This window comes from Euleptes europaea, chromosome 9, assembly GCF_029931775.1.
Source record: "Euleptes europaea isolate rEulEur1 chromosome 9, rEulEur1.hap1, whole genome shotgun sequence".
Taxonomy (NCBI): domain Eukaryota; kingdom Metazoa; phylum Chordata; class Lepidosauria; order Squamata; family Sphaerodactylidae; genus Euleptes; species Euleptes europaea.
Genome location: NC_079320.1, coordinates 67949271 through 67968356, shown reverse-complemented (window position 1 = coordinate 67968356; position 19086 = coordinate 67949271). Strand labels below are relative to the sequence as shown.

At 39.9% G+C, this 19086-nt stretch overlaps 1 protein-coding gene across 1 annotated transcript in view; it reads right to left on the bottom strand.

The window, feature by feature from the left end:
* The window catches only part of FRYL (FRY like transcription coactivator), a 165233-nt gene that overhangs the window by 46364 nt on the left and 99783 nt on the right, over positions 1-19086 (bottom strand). The window contains exons 32-45 of the mRNA XM_056855634.1: positions 17309-17568; positions 16199-16339; positions 13749-13917; positions 12913-12997; positions 12597-12709; positions 11627-11777; positions 10726-10829; positions 10113-10298; positions 7317-7518; positions 6267-6388; positions 5756-5946; positions 2942-3036; positions 1309-1916; positions 775-872 (exon numbers count right to left, since the gene is read on the bottom strand). Of these exons, the coding sequence (XP_056711612.1) occupies positions 775-872; positions 1309-1916; positions 2942-3036; positions 5756-5946; positions 6267-6388; positions 7317-7518; positions 10113-10298; positions 10726-10829; positions 11627-11777; positions 12597-12709; positions 12913-12997; positions 13749-13917; positions 16199-16339; positions 17309-17568 (2525 nt within the window). The remainder of the gene's footprint in view (positions 1-774; positions 873-1308; positions 1917-2941; positions 3037-5755; positions 5947-6266; positions 6389-7316; positions 7519-10112; positions 10299-10725; positions 10830-11626; positions 11778-12596; positions 12710-12912; positions 12998-13748; positions 13918-16198; positions 16340-17308; positions 17569-19086) is intronic.

Sequence of the window (19086 nt, the reverse complement as noted above, 5' to 3'; positions counted from 1 at the left end):
TAAAATGAAGTAAAAAATTAAGTCCTTAATGAATATACCAGGGCAACTGGTGAGTGAACCACATTTTGAACATTTACCCAATGTGCCCTCCCTCCCTCTGAACAGATGACAAAGTACAAGCCAAACATTACTTGCCAATACCCACGTGTTAATTTATTTCTCCAAACTGAGAAGAGGTGCTACTTGGGCTTCTATATGAATAGCAGGCCTGGCTCAGGCACCCCTTAACTTTTATGATAGAGAGAAGGGTCAGAGAACGGTTTCTCTAACATGCAAAAACTGAACGTGGAGCCGATTGTCTCTCTACCACAGAGCAATGGGTTGGACCTCATGCACTTAATTATATTTCAGTTCTGCATTTGTAATGTAGTTTCTCAATAGTTCTCTTATTCCTTCAGGCAGACGATTCCAAGTAATTGGCTGTTCTACAGACTCCAAGAGTCCCTTCTAAAAATAAATACATTTTAAAGTCTTAATCACAAGAAAGGATAGGTTTGTTTTTTAAACAAACCACATATCTAATTTGAGAAAACAACTAATAGTCTATTATAAAAAGATTTTGATTGAACAATAAAATCCCTATTTTTCAGGAACGAGAAGAATCCTGCCAATCTATGGGACTGACTTGGATAGTGAACAACATATATCAGAAAAGTGACAGTGTATTACTCAAAACAGACATTTAGTCAAGTTTCCTTCTTTGCTTTTGATATAGAATCAAAGTTGGTTTCTAAATGTTCTCATTTTAGCTAGCTTGTTTAAAATATTACATACCTTTGCTATCCTGTCAGCTGTTTCCTTGCAGAACTGAGTTGGGTTATCAAAATGTTGTATTAGATGAGGCAACAAACATAAGATATTAAGAGGAAAACCTGCAAAGAAAAGACACACACAATTTATTTCAACACAAACACATCTCCAGTTCTTGTAGGTTATCCAGGCTGTGTGACCGTGGTCTTGGTATTTTCTTTCCTGACCAAGACCATGGTTACACAGCCCGGATAATCTACAAGAACCAATGAACTCTGACCGTGAAAGCCTTTGACAATATTTTGAATGTCTCCAGTGTTTTCTAACCACTTAATTCCAAGAAGTGCCACCAGCCATTGTTATTTAAAATGAAGAAGAACACGACTGCATTATTTTAAGGAGTCCCTGCTATGTCAAGACACTACTTACAAATTCTTCAATATATTTTGCTCTATCTTCCATACCTGTTATATGAACTCTACTGCTTCACTATGTCTTAAATCAGTTTTAAACCCTGCAGTTCAGCACAGCATAGCTACATATATTTTAAAAGCATACCTGTTAACTGGGAAGGATCCACCAATGGATTCTTGGAGACTGTGATGAGTTTGCTGAGTAAGTGAACTGTCATTTCCTGCGTAGAAACGGAAGTAAAACCCTTCAGGAATAACTGCTGAAGGCCCGGAAAGTTATTCCATTTTAATTTACTCTGCATCTTTTCAATCTTTTCCCTACTTTCTGATTTATCCAGAGGCAGATGAACAAGAAGTTTGTTGAGCAGCCTGAGAGCCAGGAGGTATTCATATTCATAATCAGATTCCAGCAAAGATGCTGCAATCCAAAAGATGGTGGCCATCAGGTTCATAGGATCAGTAGTAGGCTGCACATCATGCATTCCTCCCTCTCTCAGGGAGGAAAGGCTTCTAGTCCTTGCTAAGCTGTTGGAATGATTTATCCGTACATCCATTATATCCAGTGTGTTGCTCCTCCGCCGGTCATTCTTCCGATCACCAATTAAACTCAGTTTCAAAGAATTGCTTCTTGTGTTACTGTAGTATCCTAAAAAGTTTCCACTGCTAATGGGACTTGTGCTTAGATTTAGCTGTCCAGTGCTTTTCCTGTTAGCTGCATATTTGCTTCCCATTAATGGATCATAGTATGAAGCACTGAAGTGAAAAGAGAATTATTGCATAAAAATTATATTCTGTATTAATGGGACACAACTAGAAAAGAACAGTCATTTCATGAAACCTCCTTTGATTTCAGACGAATGAGCAACACTGACATCTTAATAACCATGCTTTTCTGCTTGTACAATTAACTTCAAACTTCAATGTTTAACTGCAACTTCAAAGACTGTTTTTTTTAAAAAAAAAACACCAAGACAAACCTTCCTGTCACAGAGCGAAAGAAATAAAACCCTTTATTCATTTAAATACCAACACAAATCTTCCTGTCATAGAGCGAAAGAAATATAACCCTTTATTCAGGCCAAATAATGCTATTTTAGAAACATATCTACTCAAAGAGTAAAATCCCAAGATCCCTGTGCTTGAGTGGAAGGCATCTGTGTATCTTTTCTCCCGTTTACAATGCTACATCACATCCTGCTCCAAAGGGTCTTTTGATCCTCTGGAGCAGGATTTCAGTGGATGCTGCAGGTTGGAGTTTGGCAGGAAAAATCGGCCACACCTTTGCTCCCCTTTAGTGAGAAGTGCTACTTTTTATGCATAAGGATCCTGAATCCATCCAAGAATTATTTGGCCATGACATGGACCAGTTGTACAGGTATAGCTGGATGCACTCTGGAAACTTAAATCCAATATTCAGAAATTATAAAACAGTGGTTAATGTTCATCAATTATTCTCACTCTTGTATTCCAGGTTTTTTAAAAAACATTTCACAGTACTTTGGCCAGCACACTTAGCACTCTAACCTGCTTGGAAGACAAAGTTTTCTTTGATTTTTGAGCCTTCCAGCAAATACACAGATTTTTGAACTTTTCTTTGGAACCATGATAATTAATATCTTCAGTATCCATCCAATACCTTCCCTGCCCATGATGGCATGAAAATTATCTAGCAAAATTCAGATTCTACATAGCATGCCTACTCTTGTACATAATGTAAACTGTCCAGACATGTCTATTATTTTCGATATATAGTAAAGTTGATTAGTATCAGTTCTTACTGGGAAAGTGCGGTGAGAAGATCATAATGCTTCATGGTGTCTGCCAGTGTATCAATGGCTGACTCCAAAGTAAGAAGTAGTTCTATGACAAAACCCTAGTGGAAAACAAAACTGGTCAACAAGATCTAAAGCATAAAGGAGAAAAAAGTGATAGGAAGCACACATGTCATGAAGCCAAATGACACGAGCCACCATGAACATGAAGCATTTACTCTACCAACAATTTAATGCCCCTTCCTTTAAGATATCCACAGCTTCTCAAACAAATGGAAACCTCTGCCTTTGGAAGTAATGGGTTAATTAAACCCACAACCCAGTGTTTTGTTGCCAATATGTGGGTGTGCTTGCCCAGTTACCCTCCATGTATGGTGCACAGAAGGCTCTCTATACTCTCGGGTTTGTGCCTGAAGAAAATGCATCAATTATACTCAATGCTGCTTCAGATGACTTTTTCCTACACAACAAATAATCTCTGCGTAGGAAACATGGATGCACTGGGTTGAATGCAGAGATCCATCAGCAGAAGGCATTGACGAATGTGATTACTCCTTTTTCCATTCTCCCCATCAGTCCTCTCTGACCCTTGCAAAGATGGTTCCTGGGGGTCAGAGGACCCATGAGAACTAACCGCACTTACACATGGGGGGGCTCTGTTAGGAGGAAGAAGGGGCAAAATCACTCCTTTCCACCTCTTCTGTCACTGGAAGGGAAAGATCCATAATTCTTATTGCCCATTGACCATTAGTGATAAACGGCTACTCTTTTTGTTGTGTGTGTTACATACGGACATCTACGCCCAAATTAGGGTGGGTATAACTGGCTCTTTAACCAACAAAATTCCAATCTGTAAGGGAGTGAAACGGGTGTATTTTGACCCCTTTGTTATTTAATTTGTTTATAAATGATATCGTTGAGAGGCTGTCAGGTCTACATTTTGTTCCAACCTCACTCGGACATTAAAAAATCTCAGTCCTATTATATGCGGACGATATGGCCTTAATCTCCCTTACTAAAGTTGGCTTGAGAAGGTTGCTGCAACAACTGGGAACGTACTGCAAGGAAGAGGCCCTTAATATTAACAACGAGAAGACAAAAGTAATGGTCTTCAGGAAAAAGCCCAAAATATCATCTTGAAGTCTACTTGGCAACCCAATCAAACAGTGTAGCTCCTTGAAATACCTCGGAGTCACATTCAAGGAGACCCTACACTGGAATGTGCACCTAGCAACATCTAGGGCCTCTGCATTAAGGATAATGGGGTCTATTTTACGTTTTTTCTACACCAAGGGAGGTTTTCTTATAGACCCTGTCCTAAAACTATACAAAATCAAGGTCATACCACACCTCCTTCATGGAGTTGAAGCATGGGGCTGGAAAAATTATATTCTTATCAGTTTAGAATCAATCCAAAATTACTTTTTCAGGCGTATCTTAGCTCTTCCCAAGGGGACTCCCGCTGCCCTGATGAGGGCTGAAACAAGTCTTCCCTCGCTCAGGGCGCGTGTATACCTAGCGGTATTAAAATTATGGGGGGGGGGGGAAACAAAACAGCTAGAACAAAATAGTTTAGCAGTCAATCATTTAATATCATGCTAACGAAAGATCCATCATGCCTTAACTTCTTAAATAAGATATTATCTTAGTATTCAATTCCAGACGACCTTTTAAGGCTATCAGCAGATTATTCCCAACTTAAAGACTGGGTCTACAAATCAGATGCCCTGATGGACAGAACACAGATTCTGAAATCGGGAACTGCTCCTTGGTTTAAACTTTTAAAAACTGACCATCTTAGAGCTTCTTATTTAGCCAATATACCAAACCCAAAGCTTAGAGCAGCCTTTGTGTCCCTACGGTTTCAAACAATGCCATCGGCTGTACTGTCTGGGCATTATTGCCGAATTCCAAAAGAGCAACGTTTTTGCATCTGTGGAACATCTGCTCTGGAGGACTTATACCACTACTTATTTGAATGTCCTCTATATGTGGAACCCAGGGCTAAATTTCTTACCGGGTTGGTTTCTGACCTAAACACTTGTCCTAGTGCCGAGAAACTAGTATTTTTGTTAAAAGATACCAATGGGTTTGTTTCTCATAGGACTGCCCTGTATGCTCTGGCAGCAAAAAAAACAAAACAAAAAAAACAAGGGCCAATATGGCTGATCCTTCAAGTTGATCCTTCAAGGGAGCTGATCCTTCAAGTTGATTTTAGTGGTCACTAGGTCCCATTGGCCAATTGGGACACCACCAGAATTTTTAGTATTATTTGTTGTTGTTTTTGTATGCATCGATTTAGCAGTTTTATTATATATATTATTAATCCAGAATTTTGTTAACCTAATATTTCCTTTTATTATGCATCTGTGGTATCCTTGACATGTTTGTAATGGCCTATGGCTAAATGCAAATAAAACCATTCATTCATTCATTCATTGACCATTAGATCCAGCCTAGTGTTACGGCTGAAAAAGTGCAAGTATTTAGTTGCTGAAAACTGACCATTTGAAAGCTGTTTTTATATGCTTAAGGACTGATGTATATTGGTATTTAACACTGATGTTGAGTGGTAATAAATCATATGCAGCATTGTTTCCTTCTGAGAGCACTAAATGGGAACTGATCCCAAAGATTTGTGTGGATATTAAGATTTGCTGGCTGTGGTACAATTGTCAATACTGTCCATCCAAAATATCTTTCCAAAACTCAAATCTTCAATTAAATTTGCATACAGATACTATACATACACTCCTAATCGGTGACTGCAAAAGAAACAGTTGATACGCTGAAAATTAAAGTTTTTTTTAATGTAAATACCTGAGCTTCTTCTCCTGCATCTCCAACAGTTTCTACAAGCCTAGATAGAATGTCAGAAAGAGTGGCTGCAGAAAGAGGTTGCTTCAGTGCTCTAAATATCTGAAAGGATCTCCCAGCGTAATGTCGAGAAGAGCAAGAAAGTGCAGTTTGCAGAGCAACTTCACTAAGATGGTGCTCTAGCTGAAATCCAACTGCAACATGAACAGAAATTAGGTCTGAGAAAAGGTGTAACATTTTAAACAATTACAATAATAACAATCTAATAATTACAATATGAGTGTTACAATACACCTTTATTTCAGCAGAAATTATTAAAAATCATCTTGGACGTTTATGTTAATTCCCCCCTCCCCCACGCTTTGTGTATTTTTCTGACATGAACTAACTTAGTGGTTGTGACAAAACAATTAATCGATTTGGAAATGGGGAGGAGCTCTAGTTGAAGAAACGTACAGTACAAATAATTTTACTTTAGTTAAATTACACTATATGTTAAGGGTCACAAGTATACCTGAACTCGATTGTCTAAATACAGAAACAACATGCTTTAGAAACACGGTTAGCTGCTCGGCACTCTTTATGCTTGGATTCTTTGCTGAAACATCTTCATGGTTCCAAAGTGGTCCTCGTTTCCTATGAGAAGCAAAGCCCAGAACTCATTTGACAGAACATGTCAAGAGAATACATCATTAAGACTGAAGGCTTCCAAACTGACTCCCTCCTATTTTATGCCTTAAGAAACACATCATTTTATTTAGAGCAAGCTTCTCATGGTCCATCAACGGCTTCTAGCCATGGTTAATAAAGGGAACCTCTACATTTAGAGGCAAAAAACATCGGAACACTAGTGGCAAGAGGCAGCATGAGCGGTTCTATGCAGCGGTTGGCTGCTATCTGAAGCAGTGTGATGGCCTATATGGACCACTGATCCAATCCAGCAGGGCTCTTCTGAGTTCAACATGGTTGCTGCTACAAGTACACAGCAACGCCGAAATGTGTACGGCCTCCTGGGCAGCAAATGAGACACATCTGTTCTTCACAGCTCCTAGCACATTTCTGGTGCTATCAGGTTTAACAAACAAAAACAGAACTCTAAGGCAGCATGAGAAATTCAAAAGGGAAAAGGGCACCAGAAGTAATTTTGCAAACATCTGCACAACAATGATCCTTATGCATTGAGAGTCAGTATGATATAGTTAGCGGTTTTTTAAAATAACGTTAGCTGTTAAGCCCCAGAAGGTAAGACATGGCCAGCCAGCTGTCCAAACACAGGGCTTTTGCAGCAATGAATAAAAAGAATTGCATAGCTATTCAGAGTTCAGACTTGAAAACATAGCTGATTTGGGGATGGATTTCTCACGTAGCAATGAAGTCATTCTGGAAAAGTTATTGAAAAAAGCTATTTGCTTGTTTCTGTTTACATTTTGCTTGGCCACGGTAGGCATCAAGGCATAACTGTATCATACTTGGGTAATTTCTCACACAAGGGACTGCAGATGAGCAGTTTTTGAAAATGCTGACATTTTGTGCAGTTAAAGAGTGACTCAGACTTAAATGGTACCTTGAAGTAATAAACTCCATAAGTGATTTCGTTTTTTCATCTTGCTCTCCTGAAATGTCAACTTCGTTGAGGATGGTGCTGTGCATATGAGAAATGGCAGCACTGGTATTTCCTAAGCTGATGCTAGAAGAGGTAGAACTTGAACTGAGTCCTGAGTCAGTCATTGGGGAGGGCTGGTGATCCGGTATAAAGTCATTAACACCTACTTGCAGAAAGACATTAATATTTTAACATCAAATAAGACCTCATAAAAGTAACAAATGCAGAAATGAAGGTCAAACACAAGCAGCATAATTTAATACAAAAAGCTAATAATATCAAACAATTCTATGAGTCCCAACAATCCAAATGGAGCTACTGAATAGTTAGATGCTGCCATCTACTGAACAATAATTAAAGTACCATTGTATCAAAACAGTGATTAACATTCCTGTTTCTTTATTCACGCAGCCTAACTGAAACGCTTCCACAGATGTTCCATTCTGTTTGCATGAATCAGGAGGCCACCAGCCATGAATATCAGGAACACGCGGATCCCCACGATACATGCAGTCGCCATCTTTTGTGAAAGGGAGCAACACGTTGATTCTGCATGTGCACACAGCTTCCGTTCACATGACCAGAAGCTTGGAAAAACCACAATTCGGCTTCATGGGAATGGAAGCTGAACAGGCATGGACAATCCACATGTTGTCCAATTCACACAGCTAGTGGATTCCAAGCCTGCACAGCTGGTGGACTCCAAGCCTGCACAAATGGAGATGTTCATTTAAGGTCTGCAGAGGGCTTTAGTTGTAAACTGGCAAAAAGAATTATAAAATCACAGAATCATAGAGTTGGAAGGGACCACCAGGTAATCTAATCTAACCCCCTGCACAATGCAGGAAATTCACAACTACCTCCCCCCCACACCCCCAGTGACCCCCTACTCCATGCCCAGAAGATGGTCAAGATGCCCTCCCTCTCATGACCTGCTGAAGTTCACAGAATCAGCACTGCTGACAGATGGCCGTTAGCCTCTGCTTACAAACCTCCAGGGAAGGAGCGCTCAGCACCTCCCGAGGAAGCCTGTTCCACTGAGGAACTGCTCTGTTAGAAAGTTCTTCCTAATGTCTAAACAATTTACGGTAATTTCAGCCCGCTGGTTCTGATTCGACTTTCTGGGGCAACAGAAAACAACTCGGCACCGTCCTCTAATGGTCCACTAATGCTTTCAGCATAACAAATGGATCCTTATATTCCTTGTACTCCTACACAAACAGTAACTATGCCCTGCAATCATTTGCCAGAAAAAAATGACACTGAATCTTACATAATGAAAATATAAAATACAAATGAAACTAACAGAACACACAGCAAATATCTACAGGAAGTGGTATTCTATATTAAACCCAAACTTTTCTAATACACACACATGGATTGGAATTTTGACTTGTATTTTCAAATACCAGTCCCCCAAATACCACATGGCAAACTGTTTTTGAAAACGAGGGGTGTTTCAAAAACATCTGCCAGTATGGTACAGTGATAACATAGTAGCCTGCTGTTCAAAGGGGGGGATCAAAAATCCAACTGTGGCTATAAACACATATATTGTCTAAATAGCTCTTTGGATTTTGGCCTGACTTTTATTTTATTTATTTACATCCTACCTTTCACCCCAATAGAAACCCAAAGCAGCTTATATATTTCTCCACTCCTCCGTTTTATCCTCACAACAACCCTGTGAAGAAGGTTAGGCTGAGAGTATGGCCATGAGTGGGGACTCAAACCTGGATTTCCCAGATCCTAGTCTGACACGTTAACTACTACACCATGCTGACTCTCTAATTTTATTTATTATAAATAATTTTGAATAAATAAAATTATAATTTAAAAATTATAAACTTGAAACTAACAGCTTAACAGCTTTCTAGATGATCAGTTGTGTGCCAGTTTTAATCCATTTTTATTGCAGTAAACATTTCAGGAGTACAGTCACAATACAGGGGGCAATTTTTGACTCTTTTTGTGTGTGGGGGGGGGACATTACAGTAGGTGTTCCCTACAATATCACTTCATGAATGACCCAGAGAGAAACACAATTCAGTGTCTGTTCCCAGCTGGGAACTGAAGTCTTCTGCATTCCTTACAAACTATAATTCACAGTGGGTAGCCATGTTAGTCTTTCTGCAGTAGTAGAAAAGGGCAAGAGTCCAGTAGCATCTTAAAGACTAACAAAAATATTTTCTGGTAGGGTATGAGCTTTCGTGAGCCACAGCTCACTTCTTCAGATACCAAAGATATCTGAAGAAGTGAGCTGTGGCTCACGAAAGCTCATACCCTACCAGAAAATATTTTTGTTAGTCTTTAAGGTGCTACTGGACTCTTGCCCTTTTCTACTATTACAAACTATAGTGTGTCATTTTGTTTGATAAGGATGAAACAACAACTTTTAGTTTGTTGGGAATTCTTCAGCCTAAGAAATTCCAAGACTCGCTTCCAGAGCACTATACTATGGCTTGTATCAAGCCCGAATGCAGCCTGTATAACCAGGAGTGTCAAACTTAAGTCCCAAGGGCTGAATCCGGCCCCTTAAGAGCTCTTATCCAGCCCGCGAGCCAGCCAAGGAAGCCACCCCCTCCTCACAATCTGGGCTGGCGAGGCCTGGTATGGCCCAACCAAGTGACATTTATGTCATATTCGGCCCTCGTAATAATTGAGTTCAACACCCCTATGGACAGGGTACTGCATTACCTCCCCCCAAAAAAAGTTTACATTTTTTTGCCCAATTCAGAAAGGGCATCTATAAGGTACCTGTAAAGATGTAATCCAAATGTGCTGCTTGTTTGACAGTAAGCACCCGGGGTTCATTAAACTCCCTATTCCTGAGAAGGACAGAAGCCACAGAATGGACATTACTATTGGAGCCCATCACTATCAATAAATGCAACAGCAGGCGTTTACAGTGTTCATACACTTCAGGATGGTGATGGTCAAATCCTGCAAGCAATAAAAATAATACCAAGTTAGCTGTAATGCAGTCACAGTGATACACCTGATATGATTTATAATACTTTTGTGTTGAGTTAAGAGTTTAAAGTAAACAAATCCATTCAACAAAAGAAGCAGGGAAACATAGTTTCTTTACTATGCTGAACTGCAATGCATTACATTGCTCAGGGGCTCACACATACTCTAATTTTTAGTATGTGCTTTCCTGCATTTGATTTTTATTTACTAAAAAAGACTTCCTCATAATTATAAACTGTGATTGTTGAAGAGTGTACCTGTTATCCCTGGAATTTATGTTCCAGTTGCTAGATCTGGGATTATTTTAACACAGTCAAATCAACAAGTGTAAAGACGGCAAGACTACAGAACTGTGATAATTAACACTGATTCCCCATTTCAATAAGAATATAATTACCTATAAAAACTGCATGAAGCAAGAGGTGCAGGTAGCTTCCCCAGTCAACTTTCACACTGTGATCAATGATCAAATCAGTCAACAGGATCACCGCTATATTACATCTACAAGCAAAATAGCTGGAATTGGTTAAGCAATAAAAATATAGCAGCAGTTAAGTTTCTGGAGGGATGTACTACTCTATTTTTGTAGATTGCTATTAGAAGCCTAGTTAAAATTTTAACAAGCCTCATCAGTCAAAACAAATTGTGGTCTTAAGATAAAAATATCAGCAATGATAGCATGGGAGATGCTTGTGAGTACTTAAGATATGCTTTATGCTATGTTATTTATATAGAACCATTAAAGGTCATGTGCTTTACCGAGAACAAGACAACAGACTCCTGCCCAATACATGTTTTACAATAAATATGCTATTAGATATGAAGATATATTGAGAATATAGAGTAATGTAACTCAAAAGAAGTGAACTACTAAAGTGTAAATTTAAAAAGCTCCACATAAATTGTAATAAATTAACATGTGGTACTTCAAGCGTGATTATGAAATAGAAACCAAAAGAAACATGCTAAATCAGATCATGCTCTGTTTAGGGCATTGGATGATTTTTCCGAAAACCCACATCGCTGTATCCCACCCAACCAGGGTGGCGTGGACATCAGAGATTGTCAGCCTGCCAGCCAGTGCTGAACCCAAAACAGACTTTTTGTCATGGCTTGCATCCCCCACCCTCCCATAAGCCGACCTATAATTTATAATACTAGATCCTATACTTTGCTCAGGAGTAATTTTGGTGATCTCCCAGTTGCTTCGGGGGAAAGATAAACTATGGTATAATCTCCTTTATTTATACTGAATATATACAAAGCTGTGTTACTTTTATTTTACTGCTATTGCTTACCTATGAAGAGACATGCCTGGTGAGGATGTTTCAGGCAAATAATCCACCAGTGGTGACCAACAGCCCCCGGAAGGTGGAAACGGTAAAGGCTCCCCGTCGTTGTGCTCCATTACTTTCAGTCGCCAGTTCGAATACTGCGGCATTGAATCACCTATCAAGGAATTCATTTTATAGTGGGGTATATCAGGGTGCCATTCTTTCCAATATGCACACAGTGCCATATATATTCCACATATCACTTGTTACTGTTTTGCATTTCCAAGACTGCTTTATATATACATTGCAGTACTTCCAATTATTGGGAGGCTTGGTCTGACTGCTCAGAAAGTCTCCATGCCACAGCCACATGTTCCTGGAAGCCACCAGCATGAAGAAGCTCCAGTCCGAAGTGGTTTGGCACACAAGCTAAGAGGCTTACAAATGATATAGCCTTGAAGCAATCAGCCACTGTGCAGATATGGATATTAGCATATCAAGAGGAGATGAAATGAGTGGTGGCCTTTAGCAAGAGTGCTAACTTAAGTGGGCCAAAAAAGCCATTGTTGTACATGAAGTTTAGCGTGTATTGTAGTACCTGCTAAACTCCTGCAAATAGAGGACAGGCAGTTGTTTTTAGTACAGTATGTATGCTGAAAGCATAGAAATATTCATAAGGACACGTTTCTCCTTGCCTCCCTCTTCCAACCATTAGAAGAAGAAATGAAGCAGTTGGCAAGTCATTCAGCAGAGTAACTTTGCTTCCTCTTTCTAATATGGAGATCTCCTCTACAATGTATGGCACATTGGTACAATACTTACACATTCAGGAACTTTGACAACCTGCCATATCTTCTTAAGAAAAATATGGAAGCAAGCATACTGGTCTGCTCCCCACAGTCCTAACTGAACAACTGAATTCCACAGTCTTAACAATTATTCACATACGGACTTTTAGTTAGATACTACTAAGGAAAATAAAATAATGTATTACTCTTCTCTTCTTCATACGATCCTCCAGAACTGCTGCTATAGCGAGATTCTAGTCTGTGGTGTTGGCGGTTCAGATTACTGTTCAACCCACTGTAGATATCTAGATGTACATAGCTAAAGGAATAAAAATATTAGCATTAAACTAATGCTTACTACTTTGCTATTACTCTTTCACTGAGGAGTAATATCCACTCAATATTATTAACTTGAAATGAGCCAAACTGACATATCAGTTGCCTTGCTTCACAATGAAGGTGCATACATACATGTAACAAAAACCAGAAGCCAGTACTACTGTTCGTTGAAACACTACTTACCTCTCTTCGATACTGTCTTTCATATGCTTATTGTCAGGATTACCATCTGTGGGTGCCACCATTGTATTGCTACTGGAAGTAGTACCTGCAAATTTAAAATAGTATAAAGTAGAATATTTAGGAACAGCTTGTGATTTGCACGCCAACACTACTTGCTCATCATGCGGAATGATACGGAAGGAATTTATATGACAATTAAGAAAAACCACGACAGTCGGATCTAAATAGTCATGTAGCTAGTTTTACATAACCCAGGGAGCTCTGAGAAACACAAATCCATGTCACATTGCAAACCTTTAAAAGTGAAGAAAATTTCAGAAATTGTCTTTGGCACTGGGAGTTGAGGGTCAGCCATTCAAACAAACAAATAATTGCACCAGGCCTGGGCACGTTTAGCCAGTTACACGTTCTAAAGTAGTCTCCGATAAGAACGTTCACCAGTTAACGTTCCTAAAATCTTGTTTGGGTGGACAACATCAAATCTTAATTGCTCTTTCCCCAGTTGTTATTTTTGTAACCCAAACGCCTCCCTAAGAGCCATCTCGTTATTCTCTTTTGGTAACTGCTCGTATTGGAGTCTGAATCCAGAACCAATAGCAACTGCATATGTAACTTTAACTTGGTTCAGAACATGCTTTCAATAAAGTTCCCAATTTACACGAAGGCCTATAAATTTGAACCAGGATGAAATTCTCACTCCTGTTCTGTAATTTAAATAAAAACAATCCAGACTTCTAAATTCCTTTAAAATACAGAATTCAGGTTGCATAAAAATTTTAACCAACTATAACGCTTAGATTGAAATTCAGCCACAGACCGATTACATTTACTCTCACCTGAGGTGACGGAAGGGATTTTGTAACTGGAAGTTATGCGGTAATATGGTGGGTTATCCATATGAGTGACTCCAGAACTGACTGGATCAGTTAGCTGCAGCTCACTCACCAGCTCTTCCAAAAGCTGCATGGTTTTATCTCTGCCTAAGTAAACAATCACCTTCTTTACCTGTCAAAACAAAAGATAAAACAAAAACAGTAGTAGGCTTAAGTTAAAAAAAAAAAAGAATCTATGTGGATGTTATTTCAACCCTCTGTTACTGTACATATGATAAACAAAAACCAACTTTAAAAACATATTATTGTGACTGAATATGGTTCGCTCTCTCCACCAGAAATGCGCTTTGGAGTTTAAGAAACAAGAGCAGAAAATAACGGACCAGGGCAGAATAAATGGCTATGAAATCCCATTCCCTTCAGTCTCCTCCTTCGGGATATGTCATCAGGGGCTCGAACAGGCCAATTTCCCTCTTGCCCGCTGATTCTTAACTGCACTCAGCATTCTAAGACATTAAAGTATGAGCACCTCTCATCGGGTACTGTGTGGGTGAGTGGGGGCTTTCCCCCCCAGTACACAATTTATTTTTTAATTTCAGAAACCCTAGTCTTGTTTGTGGTGGGCCCCTTGCCCTGCTTTCATGATCAGCACCTGACCAGTAAATCTGCTATTTGGTGGAATAACCTGGGGATCATCAGGTATCATGTTTGAGAAGAGGGAATCAACCATCTGAAATTCCCCATGCACCAACCCAACCAAATCTCAGCCTTTCAGCTTGATTTCTTCCATTTTCCTTTAACTGACTCAGCTGCTCTCAACATTCCATGCCTCCTTGTCATGTTCAGTCCTCATCAAGACTTTTAATTTTTTCCCTTTGTGTCTTGGTTAATTTTCAAACTCATATTTGGCTACAAATGTGGAGAATATCCAGGTAGGTAGCTCTGTACCTTGATGGTTGCCACTATTTGCTCCTTTTGTGCCTGACACAAGCTGCTCACTCTGCTACTAGATATAGCAGTAATAATTCTTCTGATACATCAAAGAAATTGAAGAATAGTATATCTGATTTTTTTCTTGAAGAGTTTATTTATAAACACGTTATTTCAGCCTTGAAAATGTTTCATACCTCGTAGCTCTGGGTAGCCTTGTGCAGCATTTTTTAACATAAGGGTCAATACATTGGAATTTTGAACTCACCAGTGAGTTACTGATTGCTCCTGGTAAATCATTTATGTAAAAAGTTTGAAATGCAGGCATCTTTTGTACTTAAGCTCTCATTCATATTAATAACATACTGCTTAGAATTCCATGAATCTCACAAACAGGCTCCCTGTACTCGCACACCGTTGTGTGTCTTTTTGGGTTGACCCTAATCAAAGTAGTGCATGGATTGTGTTCTTCCCTATACTGAAGCAGAAGCAGAAGAGTTGGTTTTTATATGCCAACTTTCTCTACTTCTTAGGGAAGAATCAAACCAGCTTACGATCACCTTCCCTTCCCCTCACCACAGCAGACACCCTGTGAGGTAGGTGGGGCTGACAGAGGTGTGACTAGCCCACAGTCACCCAGCTGGCTTCATGTGTAGGAGTGGGGAAACAAATCCAGTTCACCAGATTAGCCTCCGCCGCTCATGTGGAGTGGGGAAGCAAACCCGGTTCTCCAGAGTCCATCGCTCCAAACCACCGCTCTTAACCACTACACCACGTTGGCTCTTGTAGCTATCTGCATGGCTGCTCTGCTACTGGGGAGAAACCCCTGAAAGGCAAAGCACACAAGAGGCATTACAAGAGTGGAAGCCCACCACTCAGCTCTTGCACTGTACCTGAAGGGCCTTCAAGACAAGAAGAGCAGCAGAGGGTGGGGGTAGTTTATCGTACAGAATATCCTAACTTTTATACCATTCTTCTTCCACACTTGGACTAACATGGGGGCTACCCCTTTTTTCTTATAACAACCCAGTGAGAGAGTCTGGGCCAAGAAATGTGACCGGCCAAGATCACATAATGAGCTCATAATGAGAACCAGCATGATGTAGTGGTTAAGAGCAGCGGACTCTAATAGGGAGAACCAGGTTTGATTCCTCACTCCTCCACATGAAGCCTGCTGGGTGACCTAGGGCTAGTCACAGTTCTCTCAAAACTCTCTCAGCCCCATCTACCTCATAAGGTGTCTGTTGTGGGGCGGGGAGGAAAGGTGATTGTAAGCCACTTTGAGACTCCTTAAAGGTAGAGGGGAAAGCGGGGTATAAAAACCAACTCCTCCTCTTCTTCGTCTAGTCAGAGGTTTGAGACCAAGTATTTATTGCTCATCTAAATCTATCCATGATGCCACACCAGTCTTCACATTGCTTTTGCTTGCGCCGCAAAAGCCACGGCTGAAGAAAGGACCTGATTGAAAACTATTCTCTAGCGGAACAGAGAAGCAATGCAGGAATACAGGGCCAAATACTTACATAAGGCAAGAGGCTGGGTTCACTATTCACTCCACAAATGCTGATCAAAAAGTGCAGAATTATTTTCAGATTCTTCGGCCAACTGTCTGCTAGAGTAGTCCAAACGTTCTCAATCTCAGACCAGGCCACCTCATCACCATACTAAAAAAAAAAAGTAAAGTCATTCCACCCTGTCAAGTTTGATGATTTTGGTACAGCACTCAAGACAATAATTTGTTTCAAATCCATAAACTTCATCTAGCAATTCAATGTCCCATGATTACGAAGCAACAGAAAGCCTGATCAGAATGAAGCAAGCAGATTTGTTTCCAATTCAGCTATAGCCCTGTCACTGTTGCCCTGTCCATTGGTTGATTTCAATGTACATGATATTTAAAAAGAGACCCAATGAAATCCACTACAGGGCTTTATTTTCTTTAGAAGAGGGATGATGCACAATTACCATCAACAAGGTAATTCACAATTATTTTAATTATTGCATTTTTGTATGAATTTTTTCTCTGCTAAGAAAAAGGCCTGGAGCAGCAAGCAATAAGCACGCAAAGCTGCCTTGTATGTTAGACCCTTGTTCATTCTACAGTTGTTGCCACTCACTGCAGCAGCTCTCAGAGTTTCTGGCAGAGAAAGAGCCTGCTACCTGAGACCCTGCAACTGTACATGCTGAGGGCTAAACCTGAACCTTCTGCATGAGAAGCAGATGCTTCATCACTGAAACAATGGCCCCTGCCAAAACTTCTACACTTGCCACAGATTGACAGCTTAAATGTACGCTCTTGCAGTGTCTTTTCTCATTTGTTCCCCCCCACACGCTTCCCCCAGGGAAAATGTTTTATAAATAGCCCCTCTGTAGTAGCTGGGGAAGGGAAAAGAACCCCCTCAGCTAGAACCAATGAATAATGGGCAGCTTACCAGGCAAGTCAGTAGTGTTACAGTACATTATCCAGAATTCTCAAAAAACAGGTAAAAAACTATCATGGGTCCCAAATTTCACAAAAGTAAAAAAAACAAAAAAAAAACTGTTAATAAAATGTGGTCAATGAAGTCCAGTATCTCTCCTGAGAATGACATGCATCAGAATGTACAGTCCACTGCAACGCCGGGCATATTTACCTTTGCTGTCATATACATGAGGTTGTTTAAAACCAAAGCAGTAGCCTGTGGTGATCCCCAACCTTCTCCTCTCAGCCAGCGCCTGCTGTTCACCATCAGCTCTCTATCTTTCAAGGGATCCTCTTCGTCTTCATCTTGCCGACGAATTGTGGGTAAAGGTTTCAAATCTACCAACTCAATATTATTCATCCATGGTAGCAAATAGTGTAGCATCACCTGCCTTCCAGAAGGGTGCGCTGTCTGAATTCTCTGGCTGACTTCTGTATCGATAAAAGCAAATCCGAGTGTTTTTAGAAAAAGAAGATTTTTATTGTTTTACACTCTTTCAGGTACTTGTGTTCAACTGAACTGAACAGCTGCTGCTTTTCATTTGGGTAGCAAAGCTTTGTATTCCTACTGAAGAGAATCTTCTCTTCCTTCCCCAGAAACAGAACAGCCAGCCAAAATGGTATAAGAAAACTATTTACAGAACTTTCAACAAAATGCTACGAAACATGCACAAGCACTTGAAATCACCATTTGAAAAAATGAGAAAATCAAATCAAAAGATCTGAAGCTGCTTGAAGCAGTATATCATATCAGCTGACATTAACAGTCCAGATGCCAGCAGATGTTGAGAATGTGCATACTTCCAAAAGAATAAAACATTTGTGCACCAACCACAGGATTGTAAGAGATTGTAGCAAGATGCAAAATTAAATCATTTAACTGTGTAAATGTGAAGAGGCCCAGAAAAAATGAATAATTCGGGGGGGGGGTCCCTCCTTTTTTCCAAGGCCTTTCCCCACCCCAAATTTTTCAAATTTTCCAAAGAAAAATTGGGAATTTTGGAGGGAACACTAAAAAAAGAACTCCTGTGATTTTTTCCCCATTAAGAATGAGTGAAATGAAAGACAAGGTTATACTCAAAATATATGGTACAAAATGTTTATGTAAGACAATTTACTGCATTAGATAACAATAATTCCTTTTGCAGACATATATATTTTCAAGAGTTTTCTTTTTGTTTAAATGTAGATAATTTTGGCAAAAATTTGCTTTAATGGGTTTAAAACACTACCAAAGAATTCAGTGTTTTCAATGCTAAACAGTTTAACTTGATATCAACAGATGCTGGTAGTTCATTATTACCAGTTTTACTTGCTTCTCAGAACTAATATGATTCTATCTGGGAAACCAACTGTATAAAAATACTGATGGGGCTGACCTTTTCCCAGTAATCTGATACCCAAGGCAGGTAATATCATGTTAAAACCAGAAAGTGGCATACATAAGAACAGGTGCCACTTAAAATCTCCACACAATAGCTCACCTACAAAACCCCAAACACCCTTTTAAAAAGCTCAGTCTTACAGTCTTTTTTGAAAGACACCAAAGGTGGGTCCTATAGAATCACAGAATCATAGAGTTGGAAGGGGCCATACAGGCCATCTAGTTCAACCCCTTTGTTCAATGCAGGATCAACCTAGAGCATCCCTGAGAAGTGATTGTCTAGCCTCTGCTTAAAGATCGCCAGTGAGGGGGAGCTCACCACCTCCCAAGGTAGTTGATTCCACTGTCAAACAACTCTTACTGTAAAACATGTTTTCCTAATATCCAGCCGGTACCTCTCCGCCTGCAATTTAAACCCATTATTGCGAGTCCTATCCTCTGCTGCAAACAGGAACAGCTCTCTGCCCTTCTCTAAGTGACAGCCCTTCAAATACTTAAAGAGAGCAATCATGTTCCCCCCCTCAACCTCCTCTTCTCCAGACTGAACATTCCCAACTCCTTCTTTC